This window comes from Schistocerca gregaria, chromosome 7 (genome assembly GCF_023897955.1).
Source record: "Schistocerca gregaria isolate iqSchGreg1 chromosome 7, iqSchGreg1.2, whole genome shotgun sequence".
In the NCBI taxonomy this organism is placed as follows: Eukaryota; Metazoa; Arthropoda; class Insecta; order Orthoptera; family Acrididae; genus Schistocerca; species Schistocerca gregaria.
In genome coordinates, this window is record NC_064926.1 from 235,727,239 (window position 1) to 235,748,626 (window position 21,388).

Below are 21,388 nucleotides of genomic sequence, written 5' to 3' on the forward strand. Positions count from 1 at the left end.
CGAACCACTCTGTGGTAATTCTGGACCTGTGGTGTCGCATTGTCCTCCCGGAGTTGCCCAAGTCCGTCGGAATGCACAATGGCCATGAACGGATGCATGGGGTCAGACAGAATTCTTACGTACGTGTCACCTGTCAGAGTCGTAACTTGACGTGTCAAGGGTTCCACATCATTTCAACGGCACACGCCCAACACCATCACAGACTCTTCACAAGCTTGAACAGTCCGCTGCTGACACACCCGGTCAATGGAATCATGAGGTTGTCTCCATACCCGTACACGTCCATCCGCTCGATACAATTTGAAACGAGACTCGTCCGACCAGGTGACATGATTTCAGTCATCAACAGTCCAATGTTGGTATTGACTGGCGTTGTGTCGTCCCGTCATAAAGGATCCACAAGTGAGCCTTCGGTTCCGAAAGACACTATCGATGACGTTTCATTGAAGTGGTTCGCACGATGACACTTGTTGATAGGCCAGTCTTGAAACCTGCAGTACTTAGGGAAAGGGTTGCACTTCTATCACGTTGAACGATTCTCTTCAGTCGCCGCTGGTCCCGTTCTTGCAGAATCTTTCTCCCGCCTCAGCTATGTCTGAGATATTATGTTTTACCGGATTCCTGATATTCACGGTACACTCGTGAAATCGTCGTACGGGAAAATGCTCACTTATTCGCGGTCTCGGAGATGCTATGTCCAGTCGCTCGTGGGCCGGCTGTAACATCACGTTCAAACTCACTTATAATCTGATAATCCGTCATTTTAGCAAAAATAATCGATCTAACTACTGCATCAGACACTTTTTGTCTTAGATAGGCATTGTCGACCACAGCGCTGTATTCTGAATCTTTACATATCTCTGTATTTGAATATGCATGCATGTTACAGTTTCTTTGGCGCTGCAGTGTATGACGACCTACAGTGTTTCAATGGAGAAGCCTAATCCCTTAACTGGATGGAGCCATGGAGCACATGTGCTATCACCATTTTCTTGTCTTAGTAATCGCCAATCTGTGAACACTCTGATGTCGTCAAATGTCTTTCCACTAACACAATGCTACCCCTGTACAAGGAGTACTTTCAGCTTACCTCAGGAGCCGATGAAATTACGGCGGTGTCCCGCTTTTTCGAAGGGTTGTGGCCTGTGAGGCCTGGTGTCACGAAAGTCGTGTTGTAGTGATTCATCCCAAAGAAGTCTGCCGTACCTGTAACAAGGATTATTTCCCCTGACTTCAAGTAACTGATAAACCGAAATAAAACGCTAGCGTTTCGAACAAATGTAGAAGGTTTTGTTTCAGACTCTCTCAAGTAAGGGATGCTGCTATTATGTAGTGCCAATGCTATAAAAACTGAATACGTATAATGATTTACGTGAATGTGTATCAGGAAGCAGATACATAAAGAAGTAAGCAATGCCGATTTGAATCTTTCATTCAGTCCCTCATATCGACTCGGACAGTGCAAATTGTAGTCACAGCGCGCTAAAGGCTGCTGTGGAGTACGAAAGCCTTGTCCAGTTCACAGTTTTACCCTGTCGCGAAAAAAATGGTATAATAATTGTTTTGTATCATCAACAAATATTTCATTAGCAACTATTTGTCACCAGCAATAAGCAATTAATTAAAAAAATGGACAGCGAATACTTACAGCCATTTGTATTTCGTATGTTTCTAAAAGATTCTATGATCCAAATATTGAAAACCATCAGCTTCCTGTGTTACAGGATACGCTTGGTAAAGGCCTGCATAAAATGGTACAGAACACATCTATTGCAAGAAACAGTTGCTATGTGTTACAAAAAGATAGAATATTGTGACGTGCATAGCGGACCTGTAGTTGTTTAGCGTTTCCTGGAATATTTTGGAATCATATCTGTGGTGGGCGTACTGTAAGACCTTCGGCACACACACCATCAGATTATTTGACTTGTCCCTCTAACGAAGTAGGCGAGTGTCAGCAAAATGTCTCGTGGTCTTATCATGGCGTGTTTATCTTCTGCCGTTAGTTCAGACGATAGAAATGCCACTTGCACGCTTAGAGTATCAGATTGACGGTTACCAACTTTAAACAGAACTTGATTAATTTTCACATACATTTATTAAAATAATAACATAAAATTACTTAACTTGATTCTGGATGCTATTTACAATTGACAGTTTGAAGTTCCTTTGGTCTTGGTACGTTAATCTTATCCTCACATATCTCTGGTACTTGACAAAGTGTCTATACATTTCTCTTCATGACTATGTACAGGAATATGGTAATCTTATTAGGAGCAGACTGAAACTTGACTGTCGACTGGTACAGACTAATGCAGACTGGTACAGACACTAATCGGAGGTCTGTGCACTCGTTATACTACCTTGCGCGTTCAGGTATCACTGCGCGAGTGTGATCCGCGAGGAGGAAAGGTTCTACGTTAGCAGCAATCTCATTGGCTGCGTTACATATCAATACGCGGATCGGCGGAAGCAGAATTAGGTCCGTCTCTAAGACAGCGCCATCTCGTAGTGCGAAGACGGACGAGCGGTGCGCCTGCGCAGTTGGGCTTGGCGGGGCGCGCTCTGGTGGGAAAGTTGTGTACGCGCTGACTACGCGGAACTATGTACACAACAATATCACTTTTGTTTCTCGAGAGACACTGCTATTACTTGTGAATCTACGCCGCCAACTAACATCGCGCGTAAGGATTACGAAGATAAGATACCTGAAATTAACTCTCATACTGATGCGTCTTGACAGTCAGTTTTCCCTCGCTCTATTTGCGAGTGGAACAGGAGGAGAAATGGCAAGCAGTGGTACGGGGTACCCCCCAGTACGCACAGTACGGTGAATCACGGAGTATCTATGTAGATGTAGACGTTGATTTGAAGGCAGAAGGTATCCATAAAGTAGCGTTCTACTACTGCATTGGTTAACCTTTGTGAAGGCCTTCCACTATGTTCGAACGCACTAATTGTTTAATTATTTTCCGTTCTTCATTATGCAAGATGGAAAGCTGTTGTGGTGATGTGAGGAAACAAATGGAGTAGGCTTTGTTTTGTGCAAATCTATTCGATTTCAAATGTTACCATTTGTCGAAAACAATCACTTACAGTACCACCATCACTGAATTTCCCTGCCGCTACTCAGGTACTAATGCGAGTGCCACATCATATTCTGGAACCCTGCAGCCCCCTCAAAACTTCGGGTTACCCAATGTGCTTTGAAAATTTTTTGTTCAGCGTGCACCCTTGATGATTATGATACATACGTACATGGATAGTGCATAACGGGGGATATGGAACGAAGTTCAATTGGGGTATGTTAGACGAAAAAACCTACTTGGGGAGGGGTCTCACAGATATTCAGTGTACTGACGAGAGACTACACAGGTTCAATGTAAATCATTCTCAACAGTTATGGAATGTTCTAGTGTGATGCTTTTAAGCTGATGGTACCTGAGTGCTGCGATTATAGGGCATATCATCTCTAGAGAAATAAGTTCCATCTGAGGTACGTACAAAGGCGACAAAGAGAGAATCACTCACACCCAGCTGCATAGTTCATTGACGCTACAGGACGACAAGATCGAAGTCCCTAGTAGAAAAACATGATGGTTTCTGTAACTGATACGGATGAAGCTGCTGGTCCCACATTATTTGTCACAGAGTGGGTAATTCCAGGGAAACGAGTCATTTATAGTATTGACTCCGTATGCCCCAATCCTCTAAAACATTTACTGTTTCCTTAGAGACGAGAATCCTTACAGATTGTCTTTGTCTTACACTCTTGGTTGCGTAGGCAGACGTAACACGGAATGGTTCAAATGATGTGGTGTAATATTTTTGTCACACGCTGGGGGTGGTCATAAAGTTGTAATATTCATCTCTACAATAATCAAGTTGCGGCAATATTTTCGAGTTTGCTTGCAGATGTGGGTCTCTACCCAGGGTACACACTGTAATCACCGTAACACAGTACAATAGCACGCCGCCGCAGAAGGCAAAACGAAATTTGGCAGCCCACTGATAGAACGGAGCGTAGTGCGATTTCAAGGAAAACAATACTGTAACAATCTGTGCCGATCTGAGTGAATTTTACAGCAATTATTCAATAGCATAGAGTACAGGGAAACATAAAATGTATCTTGCGTTTGTACTTCAAGCAACATGTATTCGTTTTTTTCTATAAGTACCGAGATATCAGAGACCTACCTGAAACATACGCTCGTTAGTATTTGTGTATCAATTAGCATCTAAAGTGAAAGGATTTGCGTATATTAATCTTATGCTCGCAGAACGTCAGTGATTGTCACTTATTTCGAAACTACTTCATTTGCCATCATATTCAGAATTTTCTTATGAAGCTAACTGCAAATACAGTGAAATAATTTAGACAAGTATTGTAGGAGATGTGGTTAACATTCCAATAAGAATGACGGTGTCGGCAGTATATTGCCTTTACAATCAACACTCGTGTAGCATCCAAAACTGTGCTTGACAGATTGCTGAATTACAAAGGAAGAAGTTTCAAAAATCTGTGTCTTGAGCCTTACTTGACATTCCATAAGCAGTCAAGAATGCTTCCTCACATGCAGCGTCACAGTGTGAAACAAACTAAACTAAATGATGTTTAAATGGAAGTTTTCCTGGTAAACCGGTTTTTATTTCTTCCAAATGTGTGATTTAGCAAGATCACTGTTTTGCTCTGTATGTTGGCAACGAAACGTGTTGATGATTGCAAAGAATTTCTAGTGGGACGCAACGTCCATTGTCTATCACTTTCACGTAGCGACAAGATTCAGTAGCAAAGTATCGCTAGAATTAACGGACCTAAGATGGAAAAACATATTTACTATTTACATTGCAATCATGCGTGACAGAAGTAGGAATCGTTGTGTGCCCACTTGTTGAACCCCAGTGGTCTCCTACTGCTGTGCATTTGGTTACTCACCCCTGATGTACTCAATCTCTTCTTGTGTGAAGGTTGGTAGCCTTGATCGGGGCCGTCCCTCAGCCTTGCTGTTGGCATCCACTCGCTGTCGAACCACAGCTGGATAATCCCCATCCTGACTGTAAATAGGATGGCCGAACATACCCATCTGCAATACAGAATTACACACTTTTTAAGTCACGTGAATACTATCTCTAACAACCTCTAACAAACTAACACTACACTTTAAAGTTACATGGGATCCAACTTGTTGACGACATAGCTACAGTACCCACCACAAACTGTCGTGCTCTTTCAGCTGCCTCTGCATCCTCTGTCGAGTTAGTCTCTGGTTCAGGCCAATCCATATTAAGCGTAATTCCCACGCTACCTGCGAAGTATGTCAAAGCAAACACGTGCGTATAAATTAGATTATGTTACATAGAGCAGTGTGTGAAGTCATTAATGTGGTGCACATAGTGATACTGATGGACCAGAAACTGTAATTTAAACTTATCCAAAGTTCTCCGACATAAAACAGACTTTTATCCACATTTTTATTTTGTGTACTTCGTCACTTAGTTACCAAAACTTTTATGTCGTTATATGAAATTATTGTGGTGTAAGTACAAATTAAGTGCTGTAATAAATAATATGTTAATAATTTTATTTCTAGATTTGTAAACCCAATGGAAATGGCTTATTTATCTTGGTCTCGTTATTTAGAAGAGCAGATGGACCACCATCGATATTCATGCCGATCATTAAGTAGCTCTGAAGGTAGTTTTAAATATATAACCTCCAGTCCTAAGGTACGTAATGCGTTCAGTTTCATTTACAACATTTAGTACACAAAAACATATATTATACAACTTCAGGACCGAAAGTGTAAGCAACGAGTTTTAATGCACATAAGCAACAGTTAACTAGCTGTAGACTACTACAAATTTTCCTATGTTATTTGTACTGCCATTCACGTCTTTAAAAACTAAACTTGTGTCATGCGCAGAAGACGAAAAAGTAGTATTGTCTAATATATGACAATCCTTTTTAATCTGAGCACATCGTTCTTAATCTTTTACTCTTATTGTTCACTCTTTGCTCTTGCACATATTGTATATCACCCTTCTTTCTCTATAGCTTGCACTTATTTTTCTCAGAATACATAGCATTTTACACCATTTGACATCGTCAAACACTTCCTCCAGGTCGACAAATCCGAACAGATCATGAATATTATTAAACCGAATAAGATTCCTAGTAGTACTCTGCTTATCGTTTAATTCCGATAGTGACTCACACAGAAAAAAAAATGTCTGATCCTTCGTGAAAATAATTTGCATTAAAGGGATTAATTTTAAGCTCTAAGATAGCCCTGTAAAGCTTTTAGATAAAACTGGTCACGAAAAAAATGGAAATTTCCTGTCCGGTTAAAACTATGTGTCGGACCGAGACTCGAGCTCGGAACCTTTGCCATTCAGGAGCAAGTGCTACACCGACTGAGCTACCCGAGCACAACTGACGTCCCACCCTCACAGCTTTAAGCCCCCCAGTACCTCGTCTCCTATCTCTTAAACTTGACAGAAGCTCTCCTGCGAACCTTGCACTCCTCGAAGAAATGATATTGCGGAGACATGGCTTAGCCTGGGGGCACTTTCCAGAACGAAATTTTCGCTCGGCAGCGGAACATGTAACTGTTGCTTCCACTCGAGGACATGTACATGTGACTGAGCACTCTGAAGGACAGTGCGCATGTGATCACAAGTCCACTTGTCATTTAATTACATATTAGCAGATAACAACGCTGCATATGGTGAAAGAAACTTGCGAAGCAAAGAGATAGAGGAAGGAATAAGACTTCAAGTGAACTCTTGAAAAATTTCTAGGGAATGCATACTGTTATCAATGGAGAATATACCTGATTGTCTCGTAGCTATTGATGAAGTAAGATACTGCTCGCCAGTATGACTTTTTTTTCGACTGCAGCTTTCTTCGTTTTCCCTGTGTCCATACACTGCGGGAACTCCTGCCATCTTGCGCCAATTACAATATCTTCTTGCTGATTATTTCATATATTAAGTTGCCAATACCTACGTTTACTACAATAAAACACAGATTGCCCATCAACTACTGGGTGAGAGGTAGCTTTTGTGTTAGAAAAACAACTTATCTGCGCCACGAGAAAAGGAATTGGTTGAAATAACTTCATATCGTGGAACTTGGTAAAGGCCTACATCGTTGTAGTCAAGTATTCAAAGTGCCACACTTGGACGTCAGCGCGCTTTATTACGGTTAGGCCGCAATTCACCGATCTCCGAGATGGTGCAGGCATTGAACATTTCTAATCTCACTTTGTCAGAGGTACGACTTCAGTACCAGAATTCAGTTGAAATTTGAGTCAGTTGTTAACTTCTGTGAGTACCACATTGTTGATAATATGTCTCGTCATAGTCTCTCACGAAATAGGGGGTATAGGCGTGTAGACAACACAAAGCTCAGTAACTTATTCGCGGATTGTTTTTTGGATCCCAACAGTCGATGAGTTATCATACTTCTTCGCTGGTTGACAGGTAGCGGATAAGGAGTAGAATGGTCGCCAGCGGTTATCGTCTATGTGGACGCATGAGCCGAAAAGTGTGGCCATAATTTTATGAGGAACAATCTACCATTCCACGGGCAATGGTTGCTGTAAAAGGACTGATTTTTTAAAAATGAAATGACACTTTGCTAATGGAAATAAGGTTCCAAAAATCTGATTTCTGAACCTCGAATACATACTGTACATTGTCTACAACAAAGTATCAGTTCACTACCATTATTCGACTAATGCGGCAGAGAAGAGCCATCAATGGTCAAATACTGAATGACATGCCATATAACTGTCAGTTGCTCGTAAAGTATCCAATGAGCATCCAGTGCTGGTCCCTGCTTCATGTTATTTTAAGCTTAACCGAGGCAGAACTGATGTGCATGCCAATGCCGTATCGACATATGAAACATATTACGTAAGAAGTAGCTTTAGGTACAGTGAAGTGAGGCCACAATAGCAATGCCGTCGAGGTAGATGTTTATGCCTTAGATCAGCGCAGACTAGTCTCCTTGTTACGAAGGCTGCAGTTGAGCAATAATGTGTGAGAATGTTTGCCCTACACGTTCATTGTCTCGAGCAGTCCGCGCGAAAGTGTATCGCCAACATTGTCCGGAGAAAACGAAGTTTGGAAGATAGCTCTAATTCAGTTGGTAACTTATCTTTAACCACTGTCGTCAACTATAGAATGACTCTTCCATCCATGTTTTGCGGTGCCCTGAGGACCCAAAACAATTTGACCACCTGCTTGATAGCATGTTTGTAGGCCTATTTAATAAGTTATAGCAGCTGTTTCAGTTTTCATCGAATCGACACGTACTTCCAAGTTATTCAGAGATATATGGCACCAGATATCTACGCAACAGCGGTGGTCTGTGGGTGAGGATCTACGACCAGATAACATCAGAGATGATTTTCATCAGGTTCGAATGAGGCTAATTTGCTACCCAAGGAATCAATGTGAATTTACTTTCATCCTTCCCAAACAACTGTACCACGATACCAGTCTTGGAGGTGAAAAAAAGTTAACATAGTCCGCAACTTTAGTGGTGTCTTAGTTTAATGGTATGTGTGCGATGTAAGCCAGGGGAAAGTCCTCCATAGCCTGTTGTTAGCCCCAGCGGCCTATGAACATGTGGTGCCCGGATGACGGAGTATTCAAGCACAAGCGTGGACCAAGTGTGTAGCAAGTAACGTTATTCTACCGACCAGGAGACACGTTTCGATTACTGCGGGACCCACACGCAATCCTAATTACATTGTCGTTAGGTTAGGATGGGAACCCATCGGTGTCTGTTGATGCAAAGACTAATTTTCAACAATGTACACTAATCCTTGTGCCCTGACACAGTCGTAATTGCATCAGCGTTGCACTCTTTCATAAGATCTGCGGCATATCCCCGTCTATGGTAATGTGCAGAACTGTTAAATGTCTGACGTCAACGTTCCGTAATGAAGCATGGACTTAGAAAACCTTGTCACCTACTTAGTAATTGGACGACCTTCAGACATTGTCCGTGAAAACTGCGCAAAAACAGCAGTTTCCGAGATTCTTATTCCCATGAGACAGGCCATAACAAACAGCTCTTTCTCAGACCCACTTGTCAGTGGACTTCACCACTTGTAGGCAGTGACGATGCTTGCCTGATTCCCAGGTCATCCCTACCTCGCTTACAAATCTGGTCAAAAGAATCCGAAGATTAAAATAGGTGGTATTCACCCTTTTGCGTTTATGACAGCTTGAACTCTTTATTGTATTTGTCACTATCGAAAGGGACATGCATGTTGTCATGAGGCACTGACCGTTCTGTGTGGCTCTGTACTGCTCATCGTAGAGGTGCCAGACCCGGGCGTGAGCTTTGATGACGGTGTGTGTGGCCAGGTAGTCGCCGATGCCCGGTGCTCGCAGACCTGGTGCGGTCCACGGCACCACGTAGCCATGCACGAACTGATTGGGCTCGTTGAATGTGATCCACCATTTCACCTGTGGAACCATAGATTGTCAATTATTCTGCCAGGTAAAGTAAAACTGATATGAGGCTGCAGGTACACTGAAACTTTTACTTACCCTATCTCCGAAGTTTTCGAAGAGTATCCTGGCGTATTCAACGAAGTAGTCAGCCAGCAACTCGTTGGGCCAGCCTCCGATGTACTGCAGTGCTTGAGGGAGGTCCCAGTGGTACATCGTTACCTGCAGGCGGCATACAGTAGTGTCAAACTTTATAAAACTGCGTATTTTCATCGCTTTCTCGCTCGCTTTTATGAAACCAAACGAAGAACACATTTGGCGACACAGTCTCTGGATGGCCGTTGAATTCGTGCGCAATGGCCGTACTGCCTAAATTCAGTACTAATTAACTCGGAAACGGTGCAACATATCGAAGTTTTTTTATTATTATTTCTTGGCACAATCTGCCTCTCATTATCCTTGCAAGCTTTTCAGTCTGTTTCCGTATATGCGGAGTGAGCAAGAATTGCACCAACAAAATTTCGGTGGTTGTTCAGGGATATTATGTGAGCAGTTTCGTATAAGATACCCATGGCCTCCATTGGTACGTTATGGGGGGGGTGTACATTAATAGAACCGACAAAAAGCAGGTACGTATTTCAGACTGGAAATGGAGGAAAAACGTCCTATGAACGTATATCCCGAAATGCACCGTTCCCATGGCATATGGCTGTGATGAATGGAAGTTCTTCTGCCCACTTGCTATGTGTTACTTGTATGTTGCAGGAAAGTTCCTCTGACCACGAGGCGTAATCCCCTTGCGTGTAGCAGGCGGTGTCATTAACGCAGCGTACTTAAGCAGCAGAATGGTCCAGTATTCACGTCGGGTCGACAGGTAGCACGGCTACACCAAAACAAGTACCCTCGCAGTTACCAACCATATCACACAATGTTCATCTGTCTGAAGAGACCCACGATCAGACAAGCGTCCAGGAAGGACTTGAAATATTGTGTAACGTCGTCGGTCTCAGTGAGCGTACATGTTTTTGTACAGCCGTGCTGCCTCTCGACTGTTTCCATCCGCTTGGCCGTACCCAGACACCATGTCGGCTTGTTCCCTACATGAATACCGGTCCATTGTGCTGCTTAGGTACGCTGCGTTAATCATACCGCCTGCAACACACATGTAACACACGCCTCGTAGCTAGAGGAACTTTCACTCGTCACCGACATCTGCCATTTCAGCTGACCATTTCCGGACACATTTCATAAGACTTTTTTTCCTCCGTTTCCAGAAATATCTATGATTTGTCATCCCTTTTACTTTCATTTATGGAAAAATGTCCTCACAACGGTGAAACAATCTGTAATAGCGCACACTAATTCAATGAGGCAACAGCCTTGAAACAGATGCAAAGTATCGTAATCAGGTTGCATTGAAAGGTAAATATCTCTACATGGCGTCGTAGAGGCACTCTTCCGTTGCATTCAGTGAACCCTTATACGAACTACATTTTGGGAAACTCACGAACAGTAAACCCATAGGTACTGCTGTGTATCAGTTCTAGCAAACACCTAATGCAACCGAAAAAAATGAGTCACATGTGGGCCATAATAAATGCTATCTTAAGGTAAAAGAGTGACTTGTGTTTTACCATTGCCAACAAGTCGAAAACATGTATCGCCAGTGAATGGATCAAGTGTTTTCTATTAAGACATACAGTGTATGACGTCGCCATTAGCAGTGTTACAGAGATACATTGAATGCAGTTCCGGCACAAACCAGTCAGAAGAGAAAAAAACGATACAAAGATAAAAGACGGAAAGGAGCCAAACGAATTGCTATTAGTCTGTAACGAGTTAGCTTAGGCCACCGGTCCCTTAACCGGAAATACTCAGGAAATATCGCTGAACAGCTCCCGAAATGCTGTCGGTGGATTTTTTGTTCACCCTCCATTTACTAGTTTTAAGGATCGTCAGCGGTGAAGTATCTATATGCAGAGGACAAGACTGAAATGAGAAAGGACTTGGAAAAAATCCGATGTATCCTTTTCAGTTGAAACAGTAATCGATTAAGGGGGATGACGGGAAACAAAATCTGGATCGCCATTTGGAGAATTCAACAATCGTCTTCCAAACCAATATACTTGATCGTAACCACGGTGCCGTTTCCAGTGGCGAGAGTCTTAGTATTGTTAACTATATTGCAAGAACTATAAGCCTGATGGTGAGAAAAGAGGTCAATAGCAGTTGTGCTATAGTAGCAAGTAAATTTCTCTAATAGTATAGTATAAAAGCAGTAACAATTAATTAATATGAGATAATTAATTAATATGAGATTCTAAAGCCTTTTGCAGTTGTACATGTAATAGGCCAATTGTAAAGGAGTAAACAAGTAAACATAAATTCACGGTTTTTATTCAAGGTTTTTTATTTACAACAAATGCGGTAGTTATTTTTCGTATAATTTACTAACTCATTGTAAGATAAAACAGTATCACGTGGAAATTAGATCGTATGCCTCACGGCAAGTGCCAACAGTATGGTGTGTGTGATACTTTCATGTCATGTATCATCGATCACTGTTTCAGATAAGGTTATTTAGAAGCAGAAGTGTTTGTGTAATGAAGTGCTTGTGTTGTTGAAGGCAGTCAGCGAAAATGGTGGGTCAAATTCATCTCCATCACGCGGCCTAGTCTTCTTACAAAGCGCCGTGGAGCAGACCGCTTAACGTTTCGATTTAACCGATGAATATTCTCGGCAGTGTAACATATTCCTTATTACTCTGAGTAAAGGAAATTGAACAAAAGGAATCATTACCTCGTCCGTTCAAGACCAACTATACGCCAACACTACATCTTCTCTTCCGGTCAACTGTAGGCGACAGTAGTTTCCTACAACGGCTAAGGTGGATATAAAATGATTTACAAAAAGTTTTATTTCTTCTCGCGAATAGCAGCTTGCTGTAAATGTAGAAAAATGTTAATGTACCTCCTACTATCGTGTCAGACTGGTACCCGGCATAGTGCAGCAGATTGCAGTGGAAGGGACTCCTCAGGGCATTGGAAGTCCCCTGGAGAAATACTGGAACATGTTGCCTCTATAGCCGTCTATAATTGCTAGAGTATTGCCGACGCAGGATGTTTTGCTCGAATTGACCTCTCGTTTATGTCCCATAAATGTTGAATGTGGTTCAATGTCGGGCGCTCTGAGTGGCCAAACCATTCGCCTCAAAGGTTCAGAATGTTCTTCAAACCTATCGCGAATGACTGTGGCCCGGTGACATGGCGCACTGTCGTTCATAAAAATTCCAGGATTGTTTGGGAACATGAAGTCCATGAATGCTGAAAATGGTCTCCAGGTAGCGGCATATTCAGAGAACCCAGTCTGTTAAACGCAAACGCGGCCTATACCATTATGGAAGCACTACCAGTTTGCAAAGTGTCCTGATGACAACTAGGGTCCGAGACTTCGGGATCTGCGTCGCATTCTCACCCTATCATCAGGTCTTACCAACTGAAATTGGGACTGATCTGACCAGGCCACGATTTTAAAGTTGCCTAGGATCCAGCCAATAGAGTCACCAGCCTAGGAGATGTACCGCAGGTGATGTCGAGTTGGTAGGAAAGGCACTCACGTGGCTCGTCTGCTGCAAGAGTCCCATTGATTTCTGCTGTTATTTCATGCAGTCTTGCTTGTCTCTTAGGACTGACAGCTCTACGCAAACGCTGCTGCTCTCGGTCGTTACGTGAAGGCCATCGGCCACTGCGTTGTCCGTGGTGAGAGGTAACGCCTAGAAGTTGGTATTCTGGGATCGCGAAATACTGAATTTCCTAAAGATTTGCGGTTGTGGATGACACATGGGTCTAGCACCAAAGTCTCTTACTTCCCATCCTATGGCCATAATCGAACCTATGACCGTAGCGGTCGCGGGGTTTCAGAATGTAGCACCTAGAACGGCTCGGCCATCCTTGCCGGCGCATATCTATAGCTCTCGGGAATTCCAAAAGGGAATGGTTAAAGATCTAAATATCATGTCTAGTCCAATAAACAGCTTTAGTGTTAAGAAGACATAAATGGCGGTATTGCCAAATCTTTTTCTGGTAAAAAAATTTTAGGTTGCCTTGGTAGAGCTGTAGTTGTGAAATGTCTTATGTGACCACGCCCACCTCCGAAGGTATAAGAGTTGTACCAGTCTACCTTGGTATTATTACAGGAAAGTCCACAAGCTTTTACGGTCATTTATGGGGAGTAATTCAGGCAATGTGAAATTTATACATGAAGCCATTTTTGTAGATAAGAACTAGACCCTCTACATTCTACGAAGGTATGGAAACCCCATCCAGACGTAAATACTTCAAAGAGATTTTTGTTCAGAGCTTCTTAGAAAGCGGTCATACAGATATTAATATCCAATGTACCGTTATCCTTTGCGCTAACATCACGAGGAAAAAGTTCACAACGGAGCTGCCCGGACCGCAGCTCGTGCTCGTGCGGTAGCGTTCTCGCTTCCAACGCCCGGGTTCCCGGGTTCGATTCCCGACGGGGTCAACGATTTTCTATGCCTCGTGGTGACTGGGTGTTGTGTGATGTCCTTAGGTTAGTTAGGTTTAAGTAGTTCTCGGGGACTGAGGACCATAGATGTTAAGTCCCATAGTGCTCAGAGCAATTTCAACACATTTTTGGAGATCGCCGAAGTCCATTTAACTTCAGTTGACATGTAGAACGTGCAATATATTACTTGCACGAGCTTCACCAAGGAAGTCCTTAAATTGTGTAAGTGTAGGCCAGATATAGGTACTAACCAGCAGTCCCCCCGAGGTAGTTAGCAAAGTATGTTTGACATTACTGCCATTGGTAGTCTTTATTAGGAGCATAGCTGGGAGGCGTTTCGTACATCCATATATACATTTCCGTTGGTTCCCCTAAAAACGCTCATGCGGAAGCTGAAAGAATTGCTTTTTTAAGATCAAGGACGCTGTTCGTTTTTAAACTTGTTCGCGATGACCAAGCGCTCTCTTCTCATTGTCATGCTTCCACATCGGTCCCATTACATACATTTCCAGCAGTTTAGTGTTTAGAACTACAGAGCAATCCTACTTTACCCTTTCTCTACGTATTTACCGTAATTTCAAAGCTGTACAATGCTTGAAAATGTTGTTGTACCACTAACTGCAATTACGTTATGAAGCCACATTCGATGCAGTGAAGAACAAAATGATCATTCCTGACTATTACGAATACCTTGCACGTGAGTACTCCACAAAAACATAATTTACATGCTAATCAACTCGGAAGTGGCGCAACATAGTGCATTTTTCCTTTTCCTTAACAAGCCGTCTGGTAGAATTTTGCACAGAGCATAACTTAATCATAGCAAACACTTGGTTCAAGAATCATGAAAGAAGGTTGTTCTCATGGGAGAATCCTGGCGATACTAGGAGGTATCAGATAGATTATATAATGGTAAGACAGAGACTTAGGAACCAGGTTTTAAATTGTAAGTCATTTCCAGGGGCAAATGTGGACTCTGACCACAATCTGTTGGTTATGAACAGTAGACTAAAACTGAAGAAACTGCAAAAAGGTGCGAATTTAAGGAGATGGGACCTGGGTAAACTGAAAGAACCAGAGGTTGTACAGAGTTTCAGGGAGAGCATAAGGGACCAATTAACAGGAATGGGAGAAAGAAATACAGTAGAAGAAGAATGGGTAGCTCTGAGGGATGAAGTAGTGAAGGCAGCAGAGGATCAAGTAGGTAAAAAGACGAGGGCTAGTAGAAATCCTTGGGGAACAGAAGATATTATGAATTTAATTGATGAAAGGAGAAAATATAAAAAGGCAGTAAATGAATCAGGCAAAAAGAAATACAAACGTCTAAAAATGAGATCGACAGGAAGTGCAAAATGGCTAAGCAGGGATGGCTAGAGGACAAATGTAAGGATGTAGAGGCTTATCGGACTAGGGGTAAGATACATACTGCCTATAGGAAAATTAAAGGGACCTTTGGAGAAAAGAGAGCCACTTGTATGAGTATCAAGAGCTCAGATGGAAACCCAGTTCTATGAAAAGAAGGGAAAGCAGAAAGATTGAAGTAGTATATAGCGGGTCTATACAAGGGCTATGTACTTGAGGACAATATTATGGAAATGGAAGAGGATGTAGATGAAGATGAAATGGGCGATACGATACTGTGTGAAGAGTTTGACAGAGCACTGAAAGACCTGTGTCGAAACAAGGCCCCGGGATTAGACAACATTCCATTAGACTATTGACGGCCTTGGGAGAGCCAGTCCTGACAAAAGTCTACCATCCGGTGAGCAAGAGGTGTGAGACAGGCGAAATATCATCAGACTTCAAGAAGAATATAATAATTCCAATCCCAAAAAAAGCAGGTGTTGACAGATGTGAAAATTACCGAACTATCAGTTTAAAAAGTCACAGCTGCAAAATACTAATGCGAATTCTTTACAGACAAATGGAAAAACTAGTAGAAGCTGACCTCGGGGACGATCAGTTTGGATTTCGTAGAAACGTTGGGACACGTGAGGCAATACTGACCCTACGACTTATCTTAGAAGGTAGATTAAGGAAAGGCTAACCTATGTTTCTAGCATTCGTTAGAGAAAGCTTTTGACAATGTTGACTGGAATACTCTTTTTCAAATTTTGATGGTGACAGGCGTCAAATGCAGGGAGCGAAAGGCTGTTTACAATTTGTATAGAAACCAGATGGCAGTTATAAGAGTCGAATGGCATCAAAGATAAGCAGTGGTCAGGTAGGGAGTGAGACAGGGTTGTAGCCTATCCCCAGTGTTATTCAATCTGCATATTGAGCAAGCAGTAAACGAAACAAAAGAAAAGTTCGGAGTAGGTATTAAAATCCATGGAGAAGAAATAAAAACACAGAGGTTCGCTGACGACATTGTATTTCTGCCAGAGACAGCAAAGGACTTGGAAGAGCAATTGAACGGAATGGACAGTGTCTTGAAAGTAGGATGCAAGATGAACATCAACAAAAGCAAATCGAGGATAATTAAGTGTCGTCGAATTAAATAGGGTGATGCTGAGGGAATTTGATTAGGAAATTAGACGCTTAAAGTAGTAAAGGAGTTTTGCTATTTGGGGAGCAAACTAACTGATGATGGTCGAAGTAGAGAGGATACAAAATGTAGACTAGCAATGGCAAGGAAAGCGTTTCTGAAGAAGAGAAATTTGTGACATTGAGTACAGATTTAAGTGTCAGGAACTCGTTTCTGAAAGTATGTGTATGGAATGGAAGTGAAACATGGACGATAAATAGTTTGGACACGAAGAGAACAGAAGCTTTCGAAATGTGGTGCTACAGAACAATGCTGAAGATTAGAAGTGTCGATCACATAACTAATTAGGAGGTATTCAATAGAATTGTGGAGAGAGGAGTTTGTGGCACAACTTGACAAGAAGAAGGGACCGGTTGGTAGGACATGTTCTGAGGCATCAAGGGATCACCCGTTTAGTATTGGAGTTCAGCGTGGGGGGTAAACATCGTGGACGGAGACCAAGAGATGAATACACTAAGCAGATTCAGAAGAATGTATGTTGCAGTAAGTACTGGAAGATGAGGAAGCTTGCACAGGATAGATTAGCATGGAGAGCTGCATCAAACAAGTCTTAGGACTGAAGACCACAACAACAGCAAAGCCTCCCACGCGATTTCTGTTTGTATGTTCAGACTAATCACTGACGCTACCGAGGGGATTTTAATGCAGCTTCTACTAATACACAGAATGATTCACGAGGACGTTTTTTTCCTATAATTTATCACTTCTACGCCAGACAAGTTATCCAGTCGTAGGTACTTAATGAAACCCATGCGAAACAGAGGGGATCACCAATTGTGTATAATATTTTTGTTCCTTATACATTGGTATGAATATTTATCACCACATTCATCAAGCTACACTTTAAAAGAATGTAATAAATTTGGCAATTTTTCTCAAATTTTTGAAGAGCAAATACTGGCAAACTGTTCATGGCCGTTGTTTCCCCTCTGGAATAGTCTTGAGTCTAATCCAGCCAACATCAATGTTCAGCAAGATTCATTGGTCACAGTGCTACAACTCAGTACCATTCCACTGTACGAAGGCACGTAACTTAAAGGAAATTAACTTCGTCATGCACTCTCACTAACGCAATGGACCACCTAGAAACAGATTTCTTCCAAGGTTGCTAACGACAGTAGAACTCTCACTGACGCAATGGACCATCTAGAATTCGCTTCTCTGATAGTTGCTAATGATAGTTGCTTTCTAGTCACCAGCATGGCCTGTTGACTTAGATAGAAAATGACATACGGCTGTGTGCCTGAATCTCTTGTTATGTCCTTTCTGCTCTCCTTGGACACTACGCCCGACATACTGTGAAAGACACGCATGATTGACTCGTTTCTCGGAGTATGATTTTAAGCAGTTACTGTTAATTTTGACCATGACCAGTACATAGTTGTGAGGTGCGCTGTTCAGTACATATAGCCTAAGTGCTTCAACTGTTTCTATAAAAATTATAGTTTATCAATCATTTTATGCAAAACAGGTGACTGAATATGGTCGATGACCATTTACGTTGTGAGCTAGCCATCCAAACAGGTAAAGCAGGTTCAGCCACGTTACGCTTGGGAACAATTAGCATGTTGTTCCGCCTTAACTTTGGCATAGCTTTAAATATCCAATGCTGTTTCCTTCTTTCGCATTGGGATCAATTGTAATTACACTACATTCCTGTTATTAGTGTTTCTAAAGGGAAGAGAGGTTTACTGTAAGAGAAAGAGTATGCGAATACTACCATTCTCTACTTACCAGAGGCTGAATTCCGTTGGCTAGCAGTTCGTTGATAAGGTTGTTGTAGTAGTCGATACCAGCCTGGTTGATGACGTCGAGGTCCCCGTTAGGCAACACCCGTGGCCAGGATATGGAAAATCGATACACGTCCGCCTGAACAACAACGAAGTATTAATGGTTGCAACGAAATGTCTGTGGACTGACAGCTAATATTTCATTATTAAATCATGTATTAACGCTGAATCCGTTGAATAAAACATAACTGAAACTGTAAACATCCAGATAACACATTATAATAGAAGAACAAACAATGTGCCTGAGGATGGTGACAAATGAATAATATTTTTGAGCTTTGTGAATTAAACCAATATGATTGAGAAAATTTAACATTAAACCTCATTGCCTTTTAGTAATCCAAGAGAATGTTTAATGAAATGACCCTGAAAGTTATTTACCATCCTGAAAATCTATTAGAATCATGAACAGAGATTTAGAAATACGCAGTGATACAAACGAAGAATGCGATAGGGAAGCTTGTGTAACACATAACAATGCTACCTCATAATTTCTACATGGATGATTGGATTCGATAGTGGAGACCGAAAATTAAGGACTAAACATACCGCTTACGTAGTACTATATTACTATAAACACTCATTTCTCTGTACAAACTGACGACGAATTTTTACAAAGAACCGGCAGTTACATAACCGAAACTGATTTAATGAAATGTAGTCACTGGAAACAGACTTTCAAAAACGTGTATGCATTGAATTTATTAAAGTATAATATCTCTAACGTAAATTTGCAGTTGGGTTTTGGAACATATACTGTATTCGAAAATTATGAAGTACCTCGAAGAAAACGATTTATTAACACCTGGTCAGCACGGTTTCAGAGAATATCGTTCTTCTGAAACACAACTAGCTCTTTATACTCATTAAGTAGTAAGTACTATCGACAGGGGATGTCAAATTGTTTCCATATTTTTGGGTTTCCAGAAGGCTTTTGACACCGTTCCTCACAAGCGCGTTCTAACCACACTGCGTGCCTACGGAGTATCGCCTCAATTGTGCGACTGATTTTCTGTCAGAAAGATAACAATTCCTAGTAATAGACTGAAAGTCATCGAATAAAACAGAAGTAACATCCGGCATTCCCCAAGGAAGATTTATAGGCCCAGTATTGCTTCTGATCTATATTAACGGCATACAATCTGAGTAGCCGTCTTAGATTGTTTGCAGATGATGCTGTCATATACCGTCCTGTAAAGTCATCAGATGATCAAAACAACTTTAAAAATGATTTAGATAAGATATCTGTATGGTGTGAGAAGTGGCAATTGACCCTGAATAAGAAAAAGTGTGAAGTTATTCACATGAAAACTAAAAGAAATCAGCTAAATTTCGATTACGCGATAAGCCACACAAATCTCAAGGCTGTAAATTCAACTAAATACTTAGGGATTACAATTACAAATAACCTAATTTGGAACGATCACATAGATAATACTGTGGGTAGAGCAAACCAAAGACTGGACTGCGATTCATTTGCAGAAAGTGCAACAGGTCTACTAAAGAGACTGCTTACACCATGCTTGACCGCCCTATTCTGGAGTATTGGTGTGCGGTGTGCGATCCGCATCAGGTGGGACTGACGGGTGATGTCGAAAAAGTACAAAGAAGGGCAGCTCGTTTTGTCTTATCACTAAATAGGGGAGAGAGTTCCATAGAAATGATAGGTGAATTGTAGTGGCAATCATTAAAACAAAGGCGCTTTTCGTTGCGAAGGGATCTTCCCATGAAGTTTCAGTCACCAGTTTTCTCCTCCGATTGCCAAAACGTTCTGTTGGCAGCCACCTACATAGGGAAAAATGATCATGACGATGAAATAAGAGAAATCGGGGCTCGCACTGAAAAAGTTAAATGCTCGTTTTTCTCGCGTGCCGTTCGACAGTAGAATGGTAGAAAGACAGCACTTCAGCAGAATAATCACGAAGATTTGTATGTACATACCTCCCCGTATGAACGTCTAGTTGGAATTCGTTTCAAATCGAAGCATAATTTTTTTCAGTTTCTGCCGCTAGAGCTCCTGCGGCGCACAAAATTCACAATGAAAGTACATAGGCGCTGTCGACAATAAGGAACGCGTAGACTGCGCATGACCTTCCGATTTCCGCAGTAACGCAATAATACCAAAGTACTCGAGAAGCACACATCGCACACGTACACTCATGAGCCAGAACATTATGACCATCGACCTACTAGCGGTAAAGGGCCGAACAGGTGATAGCAGCTTCACCTGACGGTGAATGACTGCTTATCAGACACACACTCGAATCACGTACTATCACAGAGTGTGAGGTCCGCATGCAGAATGGCCCGCATCTCGTGGTCGTGCGGTAGCGTTCTCGCTTCCCGCGCCCGGGTTCCCGGGTTCGATTCCCGCCGGGGTCAGGGATTTTCTCTGCCTCGTGATGGCTGGGTGTTGTGTGTTATCCTTAGGTTAGTTAGGTTTAAGAAGTTCTAAGTTCTAGGGGACTGATGACCATAGATGTTAAGTCCCATACGGCTCAGAGCCATTTGAACCATTTGAACGTATGCAGAATGGAGAAAGGCGAGTGAACTGAGTTTCATCGAGTGCAGATTGTGATGTCCCGGAGGCTCGGCACGAGCATTTCGGAATCTGCACGACTTGTCGAGTGCTCGAGGAATTCTGTGGTGAGGGTCTTCAACACATGGCGAAACAAACGTGAAACAACGTCGAGACGTCATGGGGTTTGGCAGCCACCTTTAAATAGAGGTGTCCGATGTCGTAGGCTAGGCAGACTTGTAAAACTGGATAGGCGGAGAATTGTGGCGGAACTAACATCAGACTTTAATGCGTGGCCGAGTGTAAGTGTGCTTGAACAGATCCCTGAACAGACAGTGCACCGAACACTAACAATGGGCCTCCGCAGTCGACGAATCATGGATGAGCGATTGTTAACTCCACGACATCGGCAACTACGACTGAAATGGGCAAGTGATCATCAGCACTGGACTTTGGGGCAGTGGCAGAACGTTGCATCGTTTGATGAATCCCGATACTTTCTTCATCACGCCGATGGGAAGGCGCGAA

At 42.2% G+C, this 21,388-nt stretch overlaps 1 protein-coding gene across 4 annotated transcripts in view; it reads right to left on the reverse strand.

Annotated features, from left to right (window-relative positions):
- LOC126281667 (myrosinase 1-like) overlaps positions 1-21,388 on the reverse strand; it is a 168,671-nt gene that overhangs the window by 13,428 nt on the left and 133,855 nt on the right. The window contains exon 8 of one of the 4 annotated variants that reach the window (XM_049980817.1): positions 1,091-1,206. The exons of the other annotated variants lie outside the window; for them this stretch is intronic. Coding sequence (XP_049836774.1) covers positions 1,091-1,206 — 116 coding nt within the window. The remainder of the gene's footprint in view (positions 1-1,090; positions 1,207-21,388) is intronic. 4 annotated transcript variants of the gene reach the window in all.